The sequence below is a fragment of the Brienomyrus brachyistius genome, chromosome 2, assembly GCF_023856365.1.
Source record: "Brienomyrus brachyistius isolate T26 chromosome 2, BBRACH_0.4, whole genome shotgun sequence".
NCBI lineage: Eukaryota > Metazoa > Chordata > Actinopteri > Osteoglossiformes > Mormyridae > Brienomyrus > Brienomyrus brachyistius.
Window position 1 is genome coordinate 17,112,408 of NC_064534.1, and position 24,448 is coordinate 17,136,855.

Below are 24,448 nucleotides of genomic sequence, written 5' to 3' on the forward strand. Positions count from 1 at the left end.
ATTGATTGATTGATTGATTTTGTCCACCAGGACAGAAAAGTGTTCCACACATTTTATTCTACACATTCCGAAGATGAAGATTACATCAATTGCCTTATATTCAGAGTAAATGTATTTTCCATGAACTATACACTCATTAAAATAATTTTTGAAAATAGCATTATTTAGCGAAAAGCTGCACCAATTTTTAATAATTTCTTTAATCCAGACTTACCCCGTTAAGACGACCACAAAATCCATGACGTTCCAGCCATTTCGGAGGTAGGAACCTTTATGAAACGCAAACCCAAGGGCGATGATCTTAATTCCAGCTTCGAAACAGAATATTCCAATAAAGTACGGCTCTGTGTCATCCTGCAAAGGAAGGGACAACTTGTTTAAAAGGTACAGTGAGGAAAAGCAACTGTAATGACAAAAAACAGAAGGAAGATGAAAGTGCACCCTCTATAGTTGTGCCAAGGCATACAAGGCATGTTTTTTGAAAACAAGCGGGCATACGTACAACAGATATGGCTTATTTGTATTACAGTAACCATGTATGTAATACGCCAGACTAGCTTCCATACAACATATTGCATTTGTAGTCTCATGCATCTTGTAACAGATAATGATATATACATGATGATGAAAAGCAGATTCTCACTTCCATGCTCTCATCTCTGCTCCTACCATTTTTTTTCCTTTTGTGGTCTCTCTGGGATAAATCCTGGCTATTTAGCAACAATCTCACCCTCGCTGCCCATTTCAAGGGAGTTCTCTCAACTAGCAGTTCTAGACACATTCCTATTGGCTGCCAGTTCTCAACACCCACCACATGCATACAAGCACTCCCTTCATTTACCCATCTCCCAATCTCTGATATCTCAAAACCTCTTTTCACTAACAGATCCGCTTACTTAAATGATGAACACATAGGTCATGACTGGTATATTCTCCACTGAAACTCAGTTTCTTAAAAAACCCACACGACACAACACAAGCTGGGAACTACAGACCACTACCATCTAATTTATGTCTAGAGCTTTTCAGTGTGCTGTCCTCAATCAAGTTTCCAATTTTCTCACACCTCCGCTACAGTGTGGCTTCAGAGCTGGACACACTACCTTCCTGACTATTGTGGACACCCTGAGGTCTACAAGAGCTGCATCTGGCCATTGATTGCTGTCCTGCTGGAGCATTCAGCTGGCTTCATTACAGTGAAACACCAAATCTTCCTGTCTGGCCTCTGTCAGCTTGGCATTATGGGGTCGGCTCTGAGTTTATATGACTTACTAGCAGTTCTAGTACCTTCAGCTCTCATCCGATCATCCAGTCACATGGCTTCTCCTACTACTACTACACTGATTATATTCAGTTCAACATGATCTTCCCTCCAGAGAAGCCCACAATCTCATCTCAAATTTCTCATTGTCAGTGCAGCCTCGATGAGGGATCACCACCTCCAGCTGACACTGAACCTCTTGGCTTCCCTGCCAACTCTACCATTCATCAGAATACCACTTTCATCTTAGATCATCGACATAGTCTCTTTCAAAGGTTTGCTAGGAACCTGGAGGTAATGATAGATGACCGGCTATACTTTACTATAGACATTGCAGCTATTTCACGATTTTCATACTTTCCCGTTGTATAACATCAAGAAGACCAGACTTAATCTGTCAGGATTATGCAGCTCAATTCCTTGTACAGACACTTGTCATTTCACAATTACATTACTGTGACTTTACTGACGAGACCGCCAACATGTTCTGTGAAACCACTGCAAATGATGCAAAATGCAACAGCACTTATTCAATCAGCTTACATTTTACACCTCTCTCTATCTCTCATTGGCTCCTCATAGACGCTGACATCAAACTGAAGTCTTTGGGGCCGACTTTAAGCGCTGCTAAAGGAATGGCACCTACCTACATCAAGTCACTCATCAGGAGCTATGTTCAGTCTCACCCTCTACAATCAGCAAGCCAAGCCTGGTGATCCATCATTAAATTAGTCTCACTCTTGGCATTTTACATGTGTGGTTCCTTGATGGTGGAACAAGCTATCCATTCATATTCAATCAGTAGAGTCATTCCCAACCTAAAAGAAATGTCTCAAGACCCATCTCTTCTAACACCACCCGAACTAACAGCTTACTGCTCATCTGCTCTCTATCTTCATTGACTCTTCCGTTGCTATTGTCTAATCACAACAATGCATACTAATTTCTTGTATTTCACATTCATCCAGCAGAACCTAGTCCTTGTGGTATTTTAATTCAACTAATTTGGCTTTTAAGAGTGTTTTGTACAGCTCTTGTTCCAGTACTGTCTTGCATTTTTTACCTGAGATCCCCCTACCTGCCTATATCAATTTGGATGAAACAATCTACTAAAGAAATGTAAATGTAATCATTTCACACAAATCTCTGGTCTCATATTTGTAGCACAATGGCCAAGGCAGCAAAATAGAAAAAAAAACTGATGCATTTTTAAATAACTGCTCAGGTTTTTCAAGCTATACTAAATCAAAATATCACATTAACCATTTTATTGATGTGCAAAAGGTGCCAACTCAATGTGAAATAAGATAAATGAATGAAGACAGCAATACTTATTAGTGTGTATTATGCCATAGATTTTCTGTTGCACAGACCTGACAAACATGCATTAATGTACGTTGATTAACCAGAAAAAGAGCCAACAATTAGCTGTTTAAATGAATACCTAAGGGTATTTTATTTTTTTAACCTTACATATTTTACTGTGGAGATCTTCATGCCATGCATTCAAACTTCTGCTGCTACACCACTCATGCAGCATTACACTATGGGAACTGTAGTTTTGACAGCATTGCTGTCTAAGTAGTGATTCAGACTGCAGCTCAAACCACTATACAGGGCACATACAAACCTTGCTATCTTAATTACCTTGCAGTAAACACACACACATGCAAGGGCAACTATTTTTGGGTGTTTTGTGGACAAGCAAATTAATTTCTACAGAACTGGACACAGTCTTCCTGGCAATGTATGTCCATTTCCTGTCCTGATTTATTTTATTTGAATAAAGGAAAATAAATGCCATACATAATTGCACATAACAGTTCTGATTTCACTACAGCCACCCATCTTCCAACTGGTTAAAGTTGACGCAGCTGACAAATGCATGGCAATTCACTTAACCACACATCTTTGGACTTCGTGAAGAAAACTGTGCACCTCGAAAAATCCCACACAACACCGGTAGAACATGTAAGCTGCGCACACATTGAGTGGTGGGCGTGGCTTAAATCTCAGGCTGCGGAGGCAGGAAGCCGCATCCCAACCCACTCTGCCACCCTTCAGACTTAGTCATTCATAGAAATGAATGTTTTGTGTTATCTTTTTTTGTGCTGTAATCACATTTACCAGCACCTCCACATAAATACACATGATTATATAAATTACAGGAAATGTAAGATTTCTCATGTCCTATTTACGAGGGCTCTTCATAACTTGCCGCCTCGCAACCCCAAGGCTGAAGGTCTTACTCCTGCTTGCACTCTATCTCCAAAGATGACATGTTCTCTGTTTTCACAGCTGTTTCCTCCCACAGTTTCCCTGCAATGCTGAGCAGGATAAGTGCTTAGAAGATGGATGTCCATCTGATCGCCGATGAGTCAACTCCTCTCAGCATCCCGTCTTCAGATGTATGACAAAAACAGGACTAAAACGTCAGAAGTGACGACAATATGCAAGTCAAACTGCAGGCTTCACAAAATCTCAAGTCAACCAACTAAGGTTTTATAGTTAATATTGTTACCTGTCTTAACCAGGTTAACCTGGATAGGACTTTTGAATGTAGGTCAGTTCTGTGTTCCACATGTAAAGACCACTGTAATTGTTTTATTGATGTCTTCTAAAATTACTCTAAAGAGCAGTTCCTGGCGAAAGAAATTAATGTCTGAAAATGTACTCCTGCTCTTTCCCATCATAATTAACTGCATGTATTACAAGGTTTTATTTTTTTCGTCCATGTATTTACTGGAAATGTAGATTAAGAATCTAATTTATAAAGTATTTCTGCCCTAGTTTTTGATACATAAATCTCTTTAGGTGCACAAATCTTATATACATATTCATAAGGAAAATATACAATAGAATTTCATTACATGTGATGTTAAAATGATCTTTATGTTATTCCTGTCCTTTACCTAATAATCAATTAATGTAGCTGGAGATTCTGAGTCTACTTTTATAAATTATGCATTCCTGTAAAATGTTAATGGTTTTCTTGAAATCACTCAGGTCTATTTTAAGTCTGGAACGCCGGAACGTTAAAACAGCCACAACCTGAAAATGCTCACTAGACACAATAAGCAATGAGAGTTCTCCCTTTTCCAGCTAAAGGGATATTTGAATAGTTTTTTTTACATTTTTTATGTAATATAGTATATTAATGGCCGGACCCTCTTCCAGCAACCTAATATTAAATAACAAGAAGGAATACAATAATATTATAAAGTCACATCATAATGTCAAATTAAGCTCATTTGTCACAGACAATCAATAAGGTAGCTGAGCGGCTATAATATCCCCAGCAGTGTTGACACCTCGTCTTTAAAGGCCCTGGTCATAATGTGCTGAATAATCTGCTCTAGACTGGGCTAAACATACCACAGGCATTTACTGTCCTAGTAACACCAATCAACAGCACAATGCAATTGCTAGTTCTGAGAGTTGTGAATTTGGCGGGGGGGCTAACCACACTCAATGTGTGTAATGCCGGTTGACTTACAAGGCTGAGCTGGTGAGAGACCTCCAGCTGTCAGAGAAGCAGGTCGGGGCTCCCCAGTGACATTACATAACTGCTTGGCTAAAATATTACGAAACAGACATCTATAACATCTATGTTTCCTTTTAGATTCCCAACTAGGACCTGATTATCGTGCAGTAGTCACCTCCCTTAGATCTCGAAACAGCATCATCTGAACTTCGCACGAGCCGGTCATCAACACACACTGAGCTACTTCTCTCTTGCGGGCACACAGTACAACCTCTAAAGCGCATGGATGCAAATTGTAAACAGTGGGTAACCTTTAGGTAACACTTTAATTAAAGCAATCATCATAACGCATTAGAAATACCTTCATGATGCATTATAATGCATTCATGAAGTATTTTACTCACGGCTATAACTATTTACAAAAGGGCATAACACATTATAGCCATTTTATTATGCATTATGAATGTTCAATGAATCTCCCATCTATAATGCACTATAGATTCCTTCATAATGCATTATAATGGACAGTATAGGGTCACAGGTGGCTCATTCACTCACCAGTCGCTCTGACATGGGGGTCTTGTCACAGGCAGGCAGATGTTGCTCCAAAGCCAAGACGATGCAGTTTGCTATAATTGTCGCTAAGATCATGTATTCAAATGGAGTATGCAAGTCAAGGAAAATTTTAAGGAACATTTGCAGAACCACCGATGTTCCAGGAATGTCTCACCTAAACAATTAGAAGAGGGTAAGAAAAGCAATTGATCATATTTTGAAGCTGGGCTCTGCTTCGAGACCTCAATTTTAATTAAAGCTAAATAGTTAAAAATACCACTGGAACCACAAATATATCTGGTATGTGGTAATAGTCCGAGAAAGCTAGAAAAAGCATATCAGTAATCTGAAAGGCTAAGTGCAAATATCAAACCGCAACGCCAAATATCACCTGTAAGATATGCTTTCTGGTTCACTCTCTGTTGCATTGTGTGTAATTAGGCCATTGTGTTGTTTATAGAGACCTTCTCAGGGGTCTCAGGAGGCTCTACATTACTGAGGAGATGATTCTCATCCCACACAGGGATGCTGAATATGAGCTAAATGTGGAAACAGACAGGCATCAAACAGGTGTCTGGCTGGACACAATTCCTAATTCTCTTTGCCAAATTTGTTCTCTAGAAATCCCTTTCAAGTGAAAATGTTTCCTGGGTAACCTAGGCCAGTCTCTTCTCTGTTTAGACTTCTAAGTCTGGTAAATAAGTCCATTTTTGCTTATTTTACCAATGAAAAAAAAAAAAGCTTTCGACAAATTTCAAGAGCATCCCACTTCTGTGCTAAACATAAAAAGAGAAGCAGGCCATTTATGTTTCTACTTGCACTGATTTCATAATTATTCTTAGACACAAACTGCACATAAGGCAAATAGTTAGCCCAAACATGGAACAATAATATTGTAATAAATAATTAAATAAATAAATAAATAAATAAATAAATAAATAAAACTCTGACAACTGGACGTCAAACATCTATCAAGCAAAACATCCGTGTAAACAATGGATAAAAACTGCGAGCTGCTCTTATTGGTTCAGGTAAGGAACCAATTGAAAACACCCGACAGCTCAAACCAAAACATGCGCAGTAATTACTCGTAAAATCACAGCAGCTAAAACAGTGGTATGACCATAAAAATGAATAAACCTGATTTAGACTACAAAATATTTACGACGCTTCTGGAAGCTATTATTGTAGAATAGTGTAGCATGTGCATGTCGGTGACATAACAAAGTTTCTTAGATCTGTGGTTGGAAAAGGGTTGACTAGAAAAAAATACTACACGTCACTTAAAATGAAATATAAATAGTTGGCATCTACAACATCAAAGTTCAAGCTACATATCCAGGACTTCACAGGCCCGTATTGGATTCACCATAATCTCCACAAACACCACAGCGGGTTTCCTCTGCTGCCCCACAAACACCTAAGGCCTCCCACATTGGATCCCTTCATTGAATCGGAAATAAAATTCATTTCATCTCAACTCTCTCTCTAAACTGGTTATGGAAAAATTCTGTAGAGCAGAAGCAGATTTCAGGCACACCTAATGTTAGAGACAGGTTTGTGTTACCCATATTCCAGCCAAACAGTGTTCCACATAACTCAGTATTTTATGGCTGTTACAGATAATCCAGATGGAACAGAAGTGTTTGGGTCGTGACTGGCTGTGAACTCAAAGGTGACTTCTCACATCTCTTCTGGCATGGAATGTTGTTACATATTGCTCTTCTGACTTATAGAAGTTTCCTACCTCTTGCAAAAAGATCTCTGTAAATGATAATGAGATGGCAAACTTTGATCCAGTATCCAAAAAATAAACATTCCTAACTGGTTATTCAGTTTAAACATATACGAAAATTTTATCCATATCAAAGCGACTAAGAAAAGTATTAATTGATAATAGATATATATATATATATATATATATATATATATATATATATATATATATATAATATGATATATATATGAAAATTACCTGCAATATTTTATTTGTATATTTTAAAGGACAATAAATACTCCATAATTTCCTACATCCTCCTGAAAGCTACGCTAAAGCTAAGCTCTTTGTCCACTTAGCTTCTTGTGAGTTCATGTCTCATATTAGCTTCGAATAAATGTCTCTTATTTGATGGTATAAGAAACGCAACCGACTTTGCCCTGACAGCGACACGAGAAACCCCGCTGTCTGCTTGTGTTTATTCGAAGCGGGTCTCAGCGTTTAGTCCGGAGCAGGACTTTGCGTGTGGGTGAGTTCAGGACCCTGGAGAGGGGCTCTCGCTGCAGGCAACTCGGGTGGGGACAGCGCAACGGAACTCCCCTATAACATCATACAATCACACGCTTGGAATTCAAATCTACTTTTACGCTTCATTTCATATATTGCCATGGTAGATTTTGGAAAGTAGTAGAAAAAAATGAAGTTTCAGGGATGGATTTAGCTCCGTGTTGACTCGTTGAATATTCATTTCCAGGTTGTCCTAAGAAAACAGCTGTCACAGGACAGCAGTCACGATAAGCAGCATATAGGCTTGTATAGTTCAGAAGTTGGAAATAATACAGAACGCAAGATTTAACAGTAATCCACCGTGTTATAGAATACGTAGACCTACTTTTAAAAAAACCACGACGATTTTCGTTTGTTATTATTATTTTGTTCGTTTGTTTATTGTCTGCTAAATACTTCAATGCTGTAAAGCTCAGTATTCAAGCGCAATAGAATCTTTACTGTTATGATGTGTTTTCCCCCCATGTGCACGGAGGCGGAAAATGTCTAATGCTGCTGCAAGCTTTTACCACGACGCTACTATCCTACGAGTCTGCCATCCTTTTACACTGGGCGTCCTTTTAGGCGGCCCCAGAGACCCGAGGGCCGATGCTCCATGTAAAAACGTAGCCGGTTGCTAGGAGCGACCGGAGACCTGCTGCTCCATACTGAGGGGATCGATACGGCGGTGATTTGATATGAAAAGAAAACAGCGGCTTCCCCGGGGATGCGACAACAAGGAAGCATGATAGACCAGACCGTACTCCGTCTGATACTGCAACTATATACTCGGGAACTCGAGCTGTGTATTCCGTTAATGTAATGAAACAGTATTGCAATGTATGCATATTTCTCAAAGTCCACTGACGCAGCCAAGTCTTCCCACTATTATAGGAGTGCAGAAAGGAAAAAACCCTACCCATCCTGTCCAATGCAGCTTATACCCATAAATGTCCCTATACACGGAGCTACAGCGGTGGATCTCTCATACTGTGCGGCGCAACGCTTGTTCATTCAAGGGAAGCTTCCACAGTAATAAAGGATCATTATTTTCAACTAGATTTTACTATCTGTTATTTACTTCCCCGTGATGTTTCGCCTGGACGCTGGCAGTAGTGGAAAATAAACTTGTCAAAACAGCTGAATATTTCGCTTTTGCTGAGGATACAATATGCGTCACGTGTAACTTACGGTGTAAGCATGAACACTTTAAAGGCTGGTTAATGGTGATGCAACTTAGCAGTGCCGTAAGTATATGTAGTAAGTAAATACGAACTATAATTACACATAATCATTAAGATCAATCAGATCACGGTTGCTGTTCTCAAACCACTGTAAAGGATATGGCCATTCGGTTATTTTCTTAGCATATTTCCGAATAATGTTATCTTCACTAAAGATGAAAAGAGAGCGATTGACGGTAAAGCAGTTTTGTTTGACGGGAATAGGATTGTATATGGCCATTGTCCTGGCTCTTTGAGCCATCGATTGTTTGTACATCCTTTGGCCACCCGGGGGGCCTCCCTGCCGGCTTGCCCCTCTCCCTGCACTCGCTGGACTACCGCCTCCATAGCGGGTAGGTAGATCGTCTCCGAAGCGAGCCATTCTAGAAACGTACAGATCCGAGAGAAAAAATCCAATTTGACATCAGATACGACAGAGAGGACAAGCATCACAACACAAGCTGTTATCCTAGTTTAGAGTTTGCATCTGTTTGGAGTCTGTTCAACAAACATAGAAATATTGGTAAATATATTTTACAGTTTTCCTTTTTGTTCTGGCCGGTAAATTCCCACTCTCGGCTGCCTTCCTTTGTTCAGTCTTCCAAGTATAAGCAGAAAAAGAGAAAGTTAAATTCCGGTGTCGCACAATCCGTGCAAGGTGCACTTCAAAATACAAATGAAATAACTGTTCATTTTGGCTTGAGGAAATAAAATACCGAATATTCAAAAAAATATCGAGCAAACATTAAAAAAAAGAATAAATAAAGACGATTCGATTTCACAACCAACATACAACCCACCAGAAAATTAAAATAAAACGAACTGGACAAAGACTCCAGATGTGATCTTCTCCTGTGTTTTTTCTTTTTTTCGCTTTATCCGAAGTGAATATGATGATGACTCAGGATTTTCTTTTATCCATTCCGTTCGCTTCCACATAATTAAAATCAAGGAACAGAAAATCCCACTATTGCCACTTCCCCGTTTTACTTGATCATTAGCTTTCAGCGTATAATGTAACCTATTTCTACCGTCTCAGCTCCTTATTAATAAACACACGTGACCGAAAGGAACCTATCAGTAGCACCACCTGTGCCGCTACAGAATATTCAGTAGCAGACTAAAGCGACAAACTATTTAATTTATAGCAAGTTTCATAAAGCCGCATATTCGCGGGTTACACCGATTCTCATTAGTTTCCGTATATCCTTATGTCTTGCTCTGCACAAACACACACACTCTGTGTGTCTCTCTCTCTCTCTCTCTCTCTCTCTTTCTCTCTCTCTCTCTCTCACACACACACACACACACACACACACACATATATGTGTGTAAAATTTTCTAAACGTGTAAAATGTATGAATCTTTCACTTCCTCTGTTCTCAGGCAGTAGGTTTTGCTTCTACTATACAGTACGCTAATAATATTCGAGGATGCATTTGGCTGGAATGAACGGGTTAAAACAATTTCAGAAAGGTGTATTGTACGATGACAGTCTGCTTTTTGTAATTTGTGAGATAGATTATAATGTAATGAAACATCTCAGGCTGATTTAAGGTAGTACATTTAACTACCTCTGTTCAAAACAATAAATCGTTCCTTTTGGTACAGCATTGCTTTTCCGAAGTCATGCTTTCCCATTTTTACTCATTGCATACCGCTATATAACAAGAATATTCATCTGAAAAATATTTCATAATTTTATGGATTATTATCCACATTTGGATGCACTTTGTCTCAACATAATAGGTCGTGTTTTTTGGGAGATGCTCACAGATTCAACCCAAGACCAATGGCCCGATGTTGTGTTTATTTTCAACACAAAAATGTTTGCATATCCATGAAACACTGGAAATAATTTCAAATATCGATTTTTAAAGCCTTGTTTAATTAGTGTGTGTATTTCAATACTAAGGCTGATATTTTTGCTAATGTGGATGATAGCGGATTTGTATTTAATTTAAAATTCATTAAATATGATTGAGATTACACAGAAGGGCGTTCAGTGCAATGCTATACCTTTGATGTTAGAGTGTTAATGCCATTTATTCCTTTTTTTTTTAAATTAAAAGGGAGGTTAAGGGTATTTTAAAACTATTATCTACCATTGATATCAGTAACATGTCAGCACAGTTTGGGAAGTATGTGGAACAAGTATCTTATTGGGTCTGGAGTGCAAAGATAAAAAATTTAATTGACAGATCGAAGTACAATTATCTTAGAAGTCTAGAAGATCAGAGGTGGCAGCTATTTCACTAAAGATCCAAAGGCTCAACCTATTAGAGAAATGCGAACGAATTCGTGCTTCTATAAAGTCAGCAGCTGTCCTTTGGGTGGTTCTAAGTGCCCCACCCCTGGTGAGCATTGTCAGGGACAGTGTCCAATGCAGTCTTGCCTGGAGACACACAGTCACTCAGCTTTCCATGCAGAGCCCCAATGCAGAGTCATAAAGCCTGCAATCAAACAACCAGGCAACACACCTTCATTAAAATCTCAGTCCCAGATCCCCTGATTCCCACCATGTCTCTGCCACTCCAAAGACACACACTGTCATACTGCTCCCTGTACCACATGGGGCAGGTCACCCTAAACAATACTGAAGCTAAGATGGCACGGAAAAAAACAGAGTAGATGGCTGCATCTCTGCAAAGTAGCCGACCTCCCCCTCCTCCAGTCAATCAATTCACACTTTCACTCATAGCTCTTTGAAACAATGACTCATGCACAGACTACAGCTTTAAGAGGGAAACCCTGGAGAGCTGCAAAGCGGAGTAACTGGAGGATCTTAAATGTTCCGCACAGTCTATGAGCCACGTAGCACAAACGAAGGTCTATTCTCACCAGGCGTGGTTTCTGCATCTCCGCCGGTTCTCCAACGCCATATCATCTCCAGCTTATCTGACACGATGAAAAGAGGACTTTGGCAACGAGCAGACCTATGGATTATTCCAATAGAAAGGCAATGCAGAACATATAGAAATAAAAGAAGAGGTGGATAGTCGGGATCCAGATCCAGAAAGTAAAAATCCAGACCAAGATTTTGTTTCAACCATCCAACTGAGTATTAATAGTCAGAGTCACACAGTACTCAACTGGTTCTGGACCTGAACTTTCCACCACTGAATAAAGGTAGGTATGAGCTTTATTACAAGTATCTCCCACAAAGATAACGGGAGTGTTCGGCTTCACTAATACTGTTGTATTTGCAGCATAATCATTCACCTTAACTGAACGAGAGATACGAGACGCTAGTGAGGATAACGTATCAGAAGTCATTCAGAAAGAGCAGGGATGAAGTACAGAAAAAAACCACATACGTGTGAAACAGGTCATATAATACAAGTCAAACTCCATATTCAAAAAGGTCTTTTGCAGTTTTCAGGTGTTCTTGCTGTATACCTACTAAAGCTATAGATTAATTATTCCACCATCTTATTTGACATCAGCTTTCAAAGCATACTGGATTTAGTCAACAATTAAAATGAGAGAAGTAGTTTGCTTGTAAGGAAGGGCCCCTGATTTTAGCAAGACGGAAAGTTTGACTGGACATCAAATCATTCGGCATGAGGGGAGAAAAAACTCAGACCAGAGTAGTTAGGGACACTTATGGAAAAAAATCGACATGCATTCTTTATAAAATCAGTAGGAGAAAACTATGTTTCCCCAAAGCCAAGGACTGCTATCTCTGTACTTTGATATTCATCAATCCATCAAAAATTAATCTTGTGTGAGTCTGCTTTTAAAAGGAGGGACTGCTTCCTTCATAATTATTAATAAAAGATAATTAGCTCCCGAGAATGGCAAAAAAAAATAGCTGCCTGAATGTAAACCACCAACCAGTTGAGTGTCACTTCATATGAAAGGACCTTAAAGTAAACAACATCTAGTAAATAACCAACTATCCCATAAATCAAAGTTGGACTTGCTGTTAGGAGTCCAAACCGCCTAACCAGATTACTTTGAAAAAAAATTAAACTTTTGTTCTTTGGGACACAACTGGACAAGTTAATTAAATAATATGAAGAACTAAATCTTACCTTTGACTCAGAGCTACAGATTACTGCACTTTAAGTCTAGAGTTAATTTAAAATGTTTAAAAGATGCAATTAACCAAAACATACCCTGGGATCCAAAACCACAACCTATAAATGTAAACTTTTCAGGAAGCTTCCTTCCGTCTTCTCGTCGCTTGGCCAGGTTAGAGGGAGAATCAAAGTGGACTCCGCACTTTCATGTTGTTAGTCTACACAGGCACTACAATAACCGCGTCATATTCAATGATCATTCTGACTCTGCTCGTTATTCTGATCTATACTAGCTGACTGCTAAATTTCGCAATAATTGTCCTCATTTATGGTTATTAATCATTCAGCGATCGGACTAAAAATATATTCAGCCATATAATACTACAGTATACATCCTCTTACGGCTACACCTGACAGTGTGGACTGATGGACTGAGGTCTGTTACTGATGCTGTTCCTTTACCTTTTAGAGATACACTAACAAATCAGACCTGCAATTTAAAACATCATCAGTCAATGACTGTATTGTCTGCAAAATCACTCGCTTTGATTTTGGATAGAACCAAAAGGTGATGCCAACGACAGCACTATATAGAACCAATATTTCATACTTTAGTGAGCATGAACTGTGATACAATTTCTAGAAAACTTGGTCTTTGCTGCTAGACCTGTGATATGGGCTTTTTGATTTTGACCATACAGCCTGTCTTACTGTGGCCTCCAGCGAGTTCCTCCTCATTTAGCAGAACCATTTTCAAAACTTGCAGACATCTGGTTGTGATCAATCTTCATCGTAAGTGATCAAATATGGAGATCTGCGCGTGTCAGGATCCACTCTATTCTCTTTAGACTATAGACAGTGAAAATGATAACCACTCTTATTCCCGTGTTTATCTACATTAATATACACAGCAATGCCTGCAGTTTGAGTATCTGGTCATGGAAGACAAGAGTGTGATCACATCTAAATTAAGATAAAACTGAAATGCTGGAATCAGCTCCTTATTTCCAATTTAAACGAGAGGTCACATTATTCAAGCAACAATTGAACACTCCCATTATCTTCCTTCCCAATATATGTTTTTAACAGCTGAGAAGCATTTTTAATATAGTACTATTACAAGAACATTAATACATTCATAGATTGGTAGCAGAGCAGAGTATTGCAGTGTACTGCACTTTCAGGGAGAACAGACCACGACAACAAATTAGATATGCTGCAGAGAGCGGCACGACTCAGAGATACAATACAGCACTTTCCATGTCCTCCCTTTGCCTTCTGCAGAAGTTTAAGATGGAATTTCTCTAACATAAATAAAAAACTCAATTTACTCAGCGGAGCTCATTACCATGTGCAAGCTGGAAGGCACAGCATTCTCAGATTTCCTGGTAACTCCTAGTGCGTGGAAGATGACCACCACTCCCACAAGTAATCAAAAGCTTAGGAATAAACAATCGCGATCCCTTTGGTTTACGTTTATAATTAGCTTCAGGTAATGCCAAGTCTTAAAAAAGAAGCTTGTTTTGTTAGCCATCCCTTCTGTTCTGGTTTGACATTGTCATCATAAAAATGATCAAAGGGGTCTTCACATTTCTGAAACAGGTGCTGTTTATGGGGTAGTTTGTGACTCAGTGGGTCAGGACACTATGCCTGGGATTGGATGATTGTTGGTTCAGGTCCCGGGTTGGCAGGAAGGGTTCGTCCCTGTTGTGCCCTTAAGCGAAGCCCTTAACCCCAGCTGCTCCAGGAGCTTCCTCAAATTTACGCAGCTTTAGATGGGAGAAAGTCTGCTAAATACGTAAATGTTTGTCTCTCCTCCAGATAAACCAACACTAAGAGAAACGTACCACTCACAGAAGAGCTAATAAAATAAATCATAGGGTAACAAGTCACACAAAAAACAACATTAAAACTAATAGGAACTTTACAATAAATGAAAGGCCGTAAGTCATACAGCTATAAGCAGGGACGGATTATGGGTTGTGTGGGCCCCTGGGCAAAACGTTCGCGAGGGCCCCCCCACCACCACCACCACAACCACCACAATTCAAGGGCCCTTGGCAGCCAAACGCCCTCCCTATAGGGTCAGGGGCCCTTGTAGGCAGAGGATCAAAGAATGTAGGCCCTCTAAAATAGACAAACGAAAATACATTGTTGATAAGCGTTGCAAATTGTTTTGGGCTAGGGGCCCCACGGGCCCCCTGCACCCCAAGGGCCCCTGGGCAGCGGCCCCGCTGGCCCGGTCCGTAATCCGTCCCTGGCTATAAGGCATATTGAAAATATGAGCTCTGCCGGCCACAGCAAAAGGAAACCCCTAGGCGTCAATACTTAAATATTAACAAACCCAGCAACTGCATCCTGCTGGTGCAGTACTCCATGCAGCCACCTGCCAATATCTGCAGAGTGCCTGATTCGGGATGATAGCATGCACCGGGGATTAGGCAGCCCACTGACCTTTGACCTCAAAGGCCCACTCTCTTTTTTTCTTATTCCCTGGACCTGCATTGGGAGATTGTTTCCTTTCCTCTACTTGCTGGGGGGGGGGGTTATTTGTTTATTTTAAAGGTTGTTAAGCTACTGTTTTCAGTGATTATGCTATAAAAACTGTAATTGTTTCATGTCATGGCATCTCTGAAGCCACCTACGCTACGTCAAATAGGCTAAACTGCTATATAAACAGGTGCGGCGTTTGACTTTCAATGTAACTATATAGTCGGCATGCGATAGCTGAAGGTCTGTCACTGCAGCTGGCATTTTGCTTGGTGTTCAAACTGGGCACCAAACTTGCATTAAATTCTCAAGGACCTCTTTTGTCAAGAATCCCAAAACACACTTCGGAAGCTTTATAAAAATATACAACAATGAATAGTTCAATCATGAACAGGCACTCAAAACACTAGTCTTATTACCAAAACCTGACACTTTTAAATGGTGCATCTACTCCCCCTAAAGGCTCCCTATATGTATTGCAAACCATTTTACAATCAGCATGTAATGTTATAGAAAATTTCAAAATTGTGTGTGGATATATATATTACACACACACATTACATACATACATACACACATTACATCTAAAAAAAGCTAGGACGGTTCTGGAACAGCATTCTTTGGACAGATGAAACAAAGATCAACCAGTATCAGAATGATGGAAAGAAATAAGTATGGAGAAGGGCTGGAACAGCTTATGATCCAAAGAACACTGCATCATCTGTAACACATGGTGGAGGCAGTGTGATGGCCTGGGCATGCACGGCTGCCAGTGGCACTGGGTCTTTAGTGTTTCTTGATGTGACACAAGATGGAAGCAGCCGAATGAATGCTGAGGTTTTCAGAGACATCATGTCTGCTCAGATCCAGCCAAATGCAGCCAAATTGATTTCATAATACAGATGGACAATGACCCAAAACACACAGCAAAAGCAACCCAGGACTATTAAAGCAAAGAAGTGGAATATTCTCGAATTCAGTTATCTGATCTCAACCCCATTGCTAAAGACTAAACTACAGACAGAAAGACCCTCAAACAAACAGCAACTGAAAGCTGCTGCAGTAAAGGCCTGGCAGAGTCTGGTCATGTCCATGAGTTCAACATTTCAGGCAGTCATTGTCTGCAAAGGGTTAACTATGTATTAGAATTGAACATTTTATTTGCAGTTATATTCGTTTGTCCAATTACTTATGAGGCCCTGAAAGGAGGGGATTTTGTAGAAAAATTACTTTAGTTTCCCCACATTTTTACTCAATGTTTTTGTTCTACCCCCTGAATTAAAGGTGAAAGTCTGCACTTCAGCTGCACCTGACTTGTTTCATTTAAAAAGCATTGTGGTGATGTACAGAACGTAAAAATTTAAAAACTTTGTCTCTGTCCAAATATTTATGGTCCTGACTGTTTGTGTGTGTATATATCAGGGATTTAAAGTGAAGAACATACCTGAGTGAAAAGGAAAGGAACCACATGCCTAAATGAAGCTGTAAGGGATCATCGACATGGGTCATCGGCTGCTTGGTAAAATTATTTGTGGCAATACCCATACTAAGGGGTAGTTAACCTCAAATACACAAGCAAAATATTCAGTTGTTTTATAGGGTGAAGAGGGGGTGGAGAACCAGCATAGGATTTATTTACATAATTAGCCCAATGGGATGCATATAACCTGAAACATGACATTTAATACCACATACAGCCAACAGTTCATGAAACTTCATTCGCCCATCACTAAATGCCAAGCTCACCCACCAGCCAGGCAGCCAAACCTGTCTTGCTAAAAATGTCGGTCACAGAGTGAGGATAAGGAAATCACCCTGCATGCTTCAGAGTAGCAAATTTATTGAAAAAATGAAAGGTACAGCCAATGGCATGAATTATACTTTACTCCCCTGAAATACATGACAATAAAACTTAGCTTGCTTGGATATCCTGTATGCACATGGAAAACACACCAACCAAAATAAACATTCTGGAAATAGTTTGGCTTGCCAAAAAACGTAGAATTATGGAAAATGGATGCTGACGCTATATTAGAAAACTGGCAGTAAATTGTAAGGTAAAAAAAGAGCTCATCTTTCAACCTGAATGCTAGACCAGTATTAAAAAATAAACCACTGTCAGCATCAATATCTTTTTATACTCAACTTCATAATGTGCTTCCAGGCAAAATGGTTTCATGACCCTAATCTCATGTGCCTTTTTAAACCTTTAATTTCATATTTGGAGAGACTACTTGCCTGATCCTGCCATTTTATACAGTTTTGTTCTGTGCTAGTAACAGTCAACCACACCTGCAAGCAGACAGCTTGACGTGCTACACAGCGTCACCTTCACTGTCATGTGACTCCTCTGCCGCTAACAGGAGTATTCTCCATGTTTCTACCCACAATGCACGGGCATGTGCAAGGTGACGGCTTTACCTGTAATTGCAGGCAGTCGGATATGCAAGTGATCATATAACATCTGCCATAAATACTATCAGTATTCATACAAGGAGCCACTGAACGCTTCATATCATTTCCACCAAGGAAATCGATGCTTAAGAAAGCCTGAAAACTGGGGTGGCTTATGACGTTTTTAAAACAAAACAAAAAAAAAAACCTACTGCGTTAAAAAATATATATATACACACACACTAATAAAAATAGATGTACCCTCTTTTCCATCCAGAAGTTTCCACCAGGAATGCTAATGAATAAAGCATTATGCTATAATTCCTCCACTAATAAGTAATCAAGCGCAGCGCATTGTTCCCAAGTCTTGTCTCCGTTGGCAGGAAACAAATGAACTGCGATCAGGACCAGATTAGTTCAGAAGTCTCAGGTCTGTCATGGTCCAGGTTAGACAGCGAGACCTGCAGTGGGACTGGTTTGAGCTTCTGTGCTTGTGTGCGACTCCTGCTTCACACTGCAGGATATGGAGACCTTCAGCAAGGGCTGGAGGGGGCAGTGGAGGAGCTGGTGTCAGGCACGGCACCGGCCGGCCGGTTCCCGGACGTGCCGTCCGCTTGTCTTTGGGTGATAGCGGCTGCTGAGTGTCTACATTTCGGCGAAGAGCACTGGCAGGCAAAGTACTTGCTCTTGATCTCCCAGAAGTGATTACCGTAGTCAAAACTAAGGAAAACAGAGAGGATTGTGTGTGTCATCTGTGGCCAATAATTCAGGTATATTCATTACATTAGACTCATTACAAGTATTTAGTTAGCAGATGCTTTAGTCCAAAGTGACATGCAAATGAAGATCAGAGTATTTAGCCAGGGTCCCTGAAGCAGTTGGGGTTAGGGCCTTGCTCGTGAGATCCAAGGTGAAGTCTCTCAGCCAAGGGATTTGAACTGGCAACCTTCCGATCATGGGCATAGAGCCACGCACCATCCCTCTGGCATCCAATAAATCTGAGAAATATTTCAGCATAGATCCAATGAAAATGGCTACTGTCACCTGGTGTTTGGAAGAGAGGCCTTACCCCAGCTCATCTCCGGCACCGATGTGCTTGCTCGCGAAGAAGGCAATGTGTGGGAAGCGGAGGTCCTGGTGCGTGGTGAACACTCGCACGGGAAACAAGTTTGGCTCGCACATGTGGTTGATGAATCTGCTGATGTTGCCGTAGAATCGGGCGTCGACGCAGTAGACGTCGCCTACCTGCGAGGGCAACGGCCAGGTAAGTGAGAGTACGAACTGTGGAGATTCAAGATCTACCTCCGGGACCGAAACAACCCACAGCCTCAGCTTTTATGAAGTGGACCTTCCAAAGATACACCGAGTTGCTTTCTGATAGGGTTTCGACAAATATGGGCTGTCACAGGGAACGACCAAGCCAACCAGCTTAGTAGGTCTACCTCAGCATGGCAATTATTCAAGATATGATAAAGGTCACCCTATACATGTTTCACCAGACAGCTTCAGCCTGAATACTTATGTTTATGCAGCAAAGCAAAACCGTATCTCCAACGTAACATTCCAGATATTTCTTTAAGAATTTCAAAGTAACACTAGAAAAAAAAACAGAAAGGCAATACTTCAAAAACCTTTGAGAGCTATAAAGTTTGGCTTGAAAAGCACAGGGGTGCAGTAAAGTGCTGACACAGCCGAATCGTGCATATGCGCCTATCACAGGGAAAGCTTTGTTAACATACTTTATCACCATGAATCTGTGTTACAGGAGAACTATTTGCTGTGCAGGGCTTGCAGCAAGAGCAACAGATAAATAAGCAAGTCAGAAACCAGGAGCAATGCCAGGAGCTCGAATAAACGAAGCTCTGCTGTTACTTTCACAAAGGTTAAAAGGTTACATAGCACATCCCTTGCATTACATCGAATAAAGCATTTTAGTTCCTGTAGGCAAATTAAGGGAGTTGGCTATTTTGTGAAAAGGTTCTGATGTACGTTTCAGGAAAAAAAAAGTCCTGAGACCATTCATTTCTCAAAAAAAGAGCTTTAATTAAAAGGACCAAACACATGCTAGCTGCACTATAGAAGGAACAGAAGCCAAATCTGTATAGCTCGCTCCCGTCAGAGTGTTACAAAGCAAGTCCGGGAATTCTCTGGTATTTCCAGCAGGAGCAACACTCTCGGGAAACGGGTGCAAACTGAAACAGACTCTTCTCAGAACTTCAGCCTAATCAATAAGTCATGCTATCTGAAGGAACAGGAGAACAAAGGCAGAGCATAAACCAATTTAAAGGCCCCGGAGTGAGTTGACAATAAAATCTCATTCAAAAGGTGAAGACTAAATCGTTGCCGAGTTACCTACCCGGACGTTAGACAACACGAAAAATTCCTCGTACCTAAAACTACCCTTTAAACATATTTTGACAGACAGTATGGAGAAAGAAAAAAAATCTCCGCTGCGTGGCAGCTATGTTTATTTTCCAAGCACTTGTACTCCACATAGTAAGGTAGATGATGTAATCTAGGGCCACAGGCTGGTTAGCTGGAAGTATGGGCTTAAGAACCCCCCAAAAAGATAAGTACCTTATTGTCCAGGTTGAACAAGTACGAGTCATCTTCCCTGACATCAGCTTCAGCATCAGAAATGATCTCTCCCACATACCTACACGCAACAAAAACAGCACAATGCCATCAATGATGCTATCAATGTACATCAATCTGCAATGAAAACGCAAAAAAAAACAAGATGCTAGTTTCAGATACTAGGTACCAGGAAGAGACTGAAGATGTACTGAAATGTAACCATGAAAATCAGTTATGTTAGTCAGTAAATCCACTCTAGTTTTAATCTGAACACAGACACCTGCATCTGCTACTCGTCTTATCTATGAGGTCTTCAAACAAACTACTAAAAATTCTCCTTCAAAGCAAACTCCCAAAAAACAAAATACAGACTCAGATGTGATCATTTCCATCTCATCATCTGAAGTTGTCAGACTGCTGTGTAGCACATAATCAACAGTCGGGCTGCGATTCCAAACAGTTCAGTACACCCAACACGGCCGAGCTTGATGGAGACTCACTCGCACACGAAGGCTCCCTGGGGGATATCCTGCAATGTCTGCACCCCCCAGCCCATCCTACTTGTGCGGAAGAGCTTCAGCCGGACCCTGGGAGGAAAACAAGCCGATGTGGTGTTCCGTCACTGCCACTCCAGGGCCGCACAGTCAGACATTTCGGTGAACGTTCTCCTTGATTTAGGTTAAGCGCCACAGACTTGCGTGGCTCTCAATCCACTCAGGCTACAGTAAGCAGCACACTGACAGACTGGCGGAAGAATTCACTCTGTCATACCAGCAAATATTTCCCAGTCATCTTCAAAGAGCTCGGGCCCTGCTGAGATGCAGCAGAGCTGATCTGATGAGCATTAATTGCACAGGACTCATGGGCGAGTTATTGGGGGGGGGAGAGGAAGACTTACCTGAGCCCATTCTGCACCACACGGTTCTTGCAGGTTCTCCAGCAAGAACATGCATGGTTGCATTCGAAGATGAGTGGGGGCTCCTCCCGGCTGAACTCACTGAGCAGCCGGCCCTCCTGGACACAGACACGCAAAATGGGCTTAATGGCTGTCAGCCTTACTGTTGTGGGATGGCAAAGCAAGCTTCTGGCAAAGCAGTTACCGAGAAGCATAAGGACATTTCCATGCACAATAAAATAAGCATTAATAAAACAGTATTAAATGACCATAAACTGACGAGAATGCTTCTAGGCAACACTGCTTACATTGGGGGTGCGGATCTGATCCATGATCAGGTTCACCACCCACAGCTTACATTAAATAAGATTTTATTAAACTGAATTTTACCTCTCAGTTGGATGTGAAGCTTCAGTAACCCACAGGTTATACAATCTCTCTTCAGCCTCCAAAAATCTGACTTTACATTAAAAATTTGCTAGTGTGTCTGAACACTGCAAGGTCACGATCTTACAAATAAGATCGCATCTAAAGGTGACAGTGTATTTGGCAGCATGGCTCGCCTGCGTCGGAGTGTTTTTTAAAAAGGCAAACAGAGTAGCTTAAGGACAGCCAACGGGGGCGACGGACAGCCACTGAGGCCTAGTTTGGCAGCTGCCTTACCTTGTCATACCAGCAGCCCAGGCTGAGCTGGCCGCACATACAGTGAGCAGAGGAGCAGTCGTCTTTGCACACGCAGTACTACAAGACGACAGGAAAGAACGGCCGTAAATACAAACAGAGCTGCTCAAAGAGCTAAAGGACTAAACAATACACTACATTAGCGTCCCTGATTAGTCTCAAAATTAAACACAGGGCAACATTTAGGTGCAAAAATGACTTTGGTACCTGTAGGTGTGTGATGTTCTTGTCGATGTTCAGTGGAGAGGTGACGCAGTTGCCCGGCATGTACCTGTAGTTGTCTGGACAGGGCTCAGAGTCCACCGCATTTACGCAGGGGATTGGAACGTTCTCATAACCCCGGGAGATGTCCCTGGAAGGAAAAGCGAGATACGAAATATGAAGATCACATGGTACTTTGCTTTAACAAACACAACAAAAAATATAGACATTACTACTTCATTCATTCTGAATCAGTTCTTAAAATAACTGCTGTTAAAGCAGCTGTAGGAGGTGGCATGACACCACCCAAAATGCAACAGCAAGGTCTAAAGGCCTGCCCAGCCTGTGACTGACAGCCAGACAACCTGCAGAGGAGCCTCTCCTGCAGGTGTCCCGTGCTACTCCCCGCCTCCTTCAGTCTCTTATTGGTCTGCAAAGCCAACCACACCATGGAGCCCGCACTGCAGCATTCCAGAGGGGTCTCCCCCTCTTGGTTCTTCAGGTTAACGTCGGCTCCACGTGACAGAAAGAGCCTGCTCAAAAAACATCAAACACGTGTCCAACACATTGCAGGGATCGTACAACCCCAGAGCTCCCCCTAGTGTATAAACCAGGTTGAACTACTGTGGACATCAACTTTAATCAGAGACACAGACGGCAGCAGTCCATGCACCAGACAGCACTCACTCTACGCAGTCCAGCCGGTTCTCTCGAGCTGCAATGTGCAGTGGCGAGTCCCCGTGCACGTTGACGGGATGCAGGTCAGACTTGGCGTCCAGCAGAACGTGGGCGATGTCCATGGAACCGGAGAAGGCCGCCCAGTGCAGGCAGATGTTCTCCTCCTTTAGAAACAGTCAACGTGTAAGAAGAAGAAGAAAAAGGACACACCAAAGAAATGAGTGTGTGATACTGACCAGCACATCACACGCTTCAAAATGTGCTGCGGAGTAGAGACAGTTCATGAAAACTAACAGTAGTACTACTGCAAACACAGGAACTGACATGTGCTACAGCTTTCAAGATGCTTAACTTTGTACTTCAAACTCTACTATTAAGCCTATAATTAACTGTCAGCTCCACACAAAAATAAATTCACTATCAAGAAACAGGTTCATTATGAAGGTAAGTCCAGGAAAAAGGTGAATTGGGCGGAGCGGCGAGCCAAAACATATGGTCATGGGAAGGCTGGCCTGGGCTCCCACCTTGTCTCTGATATTGACTTCGGCCCCCCGAGAGAGCAGCAGTTTGACTTGATCAATGTGCTTGTACTCCGTGGCCCAGATCACGGGAGTCCATCCGCCATCGTCCTGAAAGCCGCGACAGGGTTTGCGTGCGTGATTTTTGTATATCACTCTGCAGTACGACACGGACAGGAAACGCAAACCTGCTTCTTTAGCTGCCAGACACAATACGAATGAGTCCGAGTCTCAGCTTTCACGTACACCTGTCGTCACCCGATAAAGTGAAAATAACAATAAACTGCTCACCATTAAAATATGAGGGCAATATACAGATTTTTATCTTTATGTGTGTTAGCTAGTCAGTTATGTTATCTTTCAGCACCATGCCAGTGGCCAGGGCTATATTCATGGCGAGAAAATGGACAGTAGAACAGATCGAACAAATAAAAAGGTTTGAACGTTCTGTGTTGGCAAACATTTGTCTATTTCCCAATGCACCTGAGGGTAGAATCCCACCAATCATCATTCAGGGGATTGTTTTAAGGTGATAAATAAACCACGCTGGCATCCTAACAGTCGGGGATGCCCCAAAAGGAAGGTGAAGGGGGGAAGCCCCAATTACAGACGTTGGGGTAGGAGATGATCAGAAAGGGACAAGCCCAGGAACATCCCTGTGCTGCACAGCGACGTCTGAGGGATAGACCGAGGCTTCAGTGCAGAAGAACCCAACAAACCGCGAGTTTCAGTCGAAATTCCTGCTGACACTGATTTGTAAACAGATGCGTGTTTACCTGACAGTTGATGCTGATCAACCCTGTGGACAGGAGATGTTCCACAATCTTGTGGTGTCCTCTTTTAGCAGCAAGGTGTAACGAGGTAGAGCCGTCCATATCCTGCAACAGGCAAAGTGTCATGAATTTCCCCTGATCTGATACGTACTGCTTAGGGGAGAAATTTTGACTGATACAGATGACAGCTGTTAGTGTAAAAATTACAATACATGATACCTAGCTGCTCAAGAGCACTGACTCCGTACATGGCTCCTATCTCACTTCAATGACTACAGAAATGGTTAAAAATGATCAGCTGATTATACAAGTGTTTCACATCACCAGTGTTAAAGATAAAATGAAATTATAGCCAACAATGGCGGAGACCATTGTGTCCTGGACTTCCGGGGTTCAGTCCCGGGCTTGCAGTGATGGCTGGACACACAAA

General features: G+C 41.4%; 2 protein-coding genes across 9 annotated transcripts in view; both read right to left on the bottom strand.

Annotated features, from left to right (window-relative positions):
- Nucleotides 1–9,924, bottom strand: part of cacna1ba (calcium channel, voltage-dependent, N type, alpha 1B subunit, a) — a 140,595-nt gene extending 130,671 nt beyond the window's left edge. For all 6 annotated transcript variants that reach the window (XR_007387185.1, XM_049001113.1, XM_049001114.1 and 3 more), the window contains exons 1-3: nt 8,909–9,924; nt 5,304–5,409; nt 215–354 (exon numbers count right to left, since the gene is read on the bottom strand). Coding sequence is in view for 5 of the 6 variants with exons in the window: in XM_049001113.1 (XP_048857070.1) it covers nt 215–354; nt 5,304–5,409; nt 8,909–9,168 (506 nt within the window). In the remaining variant the exon portion in view is untranslated. The remainder of the gene's footprint in view (nt 1–214; nt 355–5,303; nt 5,410–8,908) is intronic.
- Nucleotides 9,925–17,124: 7,200 nt separating this feature from the next.
- The window catches only part of ehmt1a (euchromatic histone-lysine N-methyltransferase 1a), a 33,751-nt gene continuing 26,427 nt past the window's right edge, over nt 17,125–24,448 (bottom strand). For all 3 annotated transcript variants that reach the window (XM_048985433.1, XM_048985454.1, XM_048985443.1), the window contains 11 exons: nt 24,022–24,123; nt 23,252–23,356; nt 22,737–22,891; nt 22,415–22,582; nt 22,056–22,200; nt 21,831–21,908; nt 21,171–21,286; nt 20,773–20,859; nt 20,273–20,351; nt 18,765–18,940; nt 17,125–18,415 (listed from right to left, as the gene is read on the bottom strand). In XM_048985433.1, the coding sequence (XP_048841390.1) occupies nt 18,229–18,415; nt 18,765–18,940; nt 20,273–20,351; nt 20,773–20,859; nt 21,171–21,286; nt 21,831–21,908; nt 22,056–22,200; nt 22,415–22,582; nt 22,737–22,891; nt 23,252–23,356; nt 24,022–24,123 (1,398 nt within the window). In that variant the 3' untranslated portion in view covers nt 17,125–18,228. The remainder of the gene's footprint in view (nt 18,416–18,764; nt 18,941–20,272; nt 20,352–20,772; nt 20,860–21,170; nt 21,287–21,830; nt 21,909–22,055; nt 22,201–22,414; nt 22,583–22,736; nt 22,892–23,251; nt 23,357–24,021; nt 24,124–24,448) is intronic.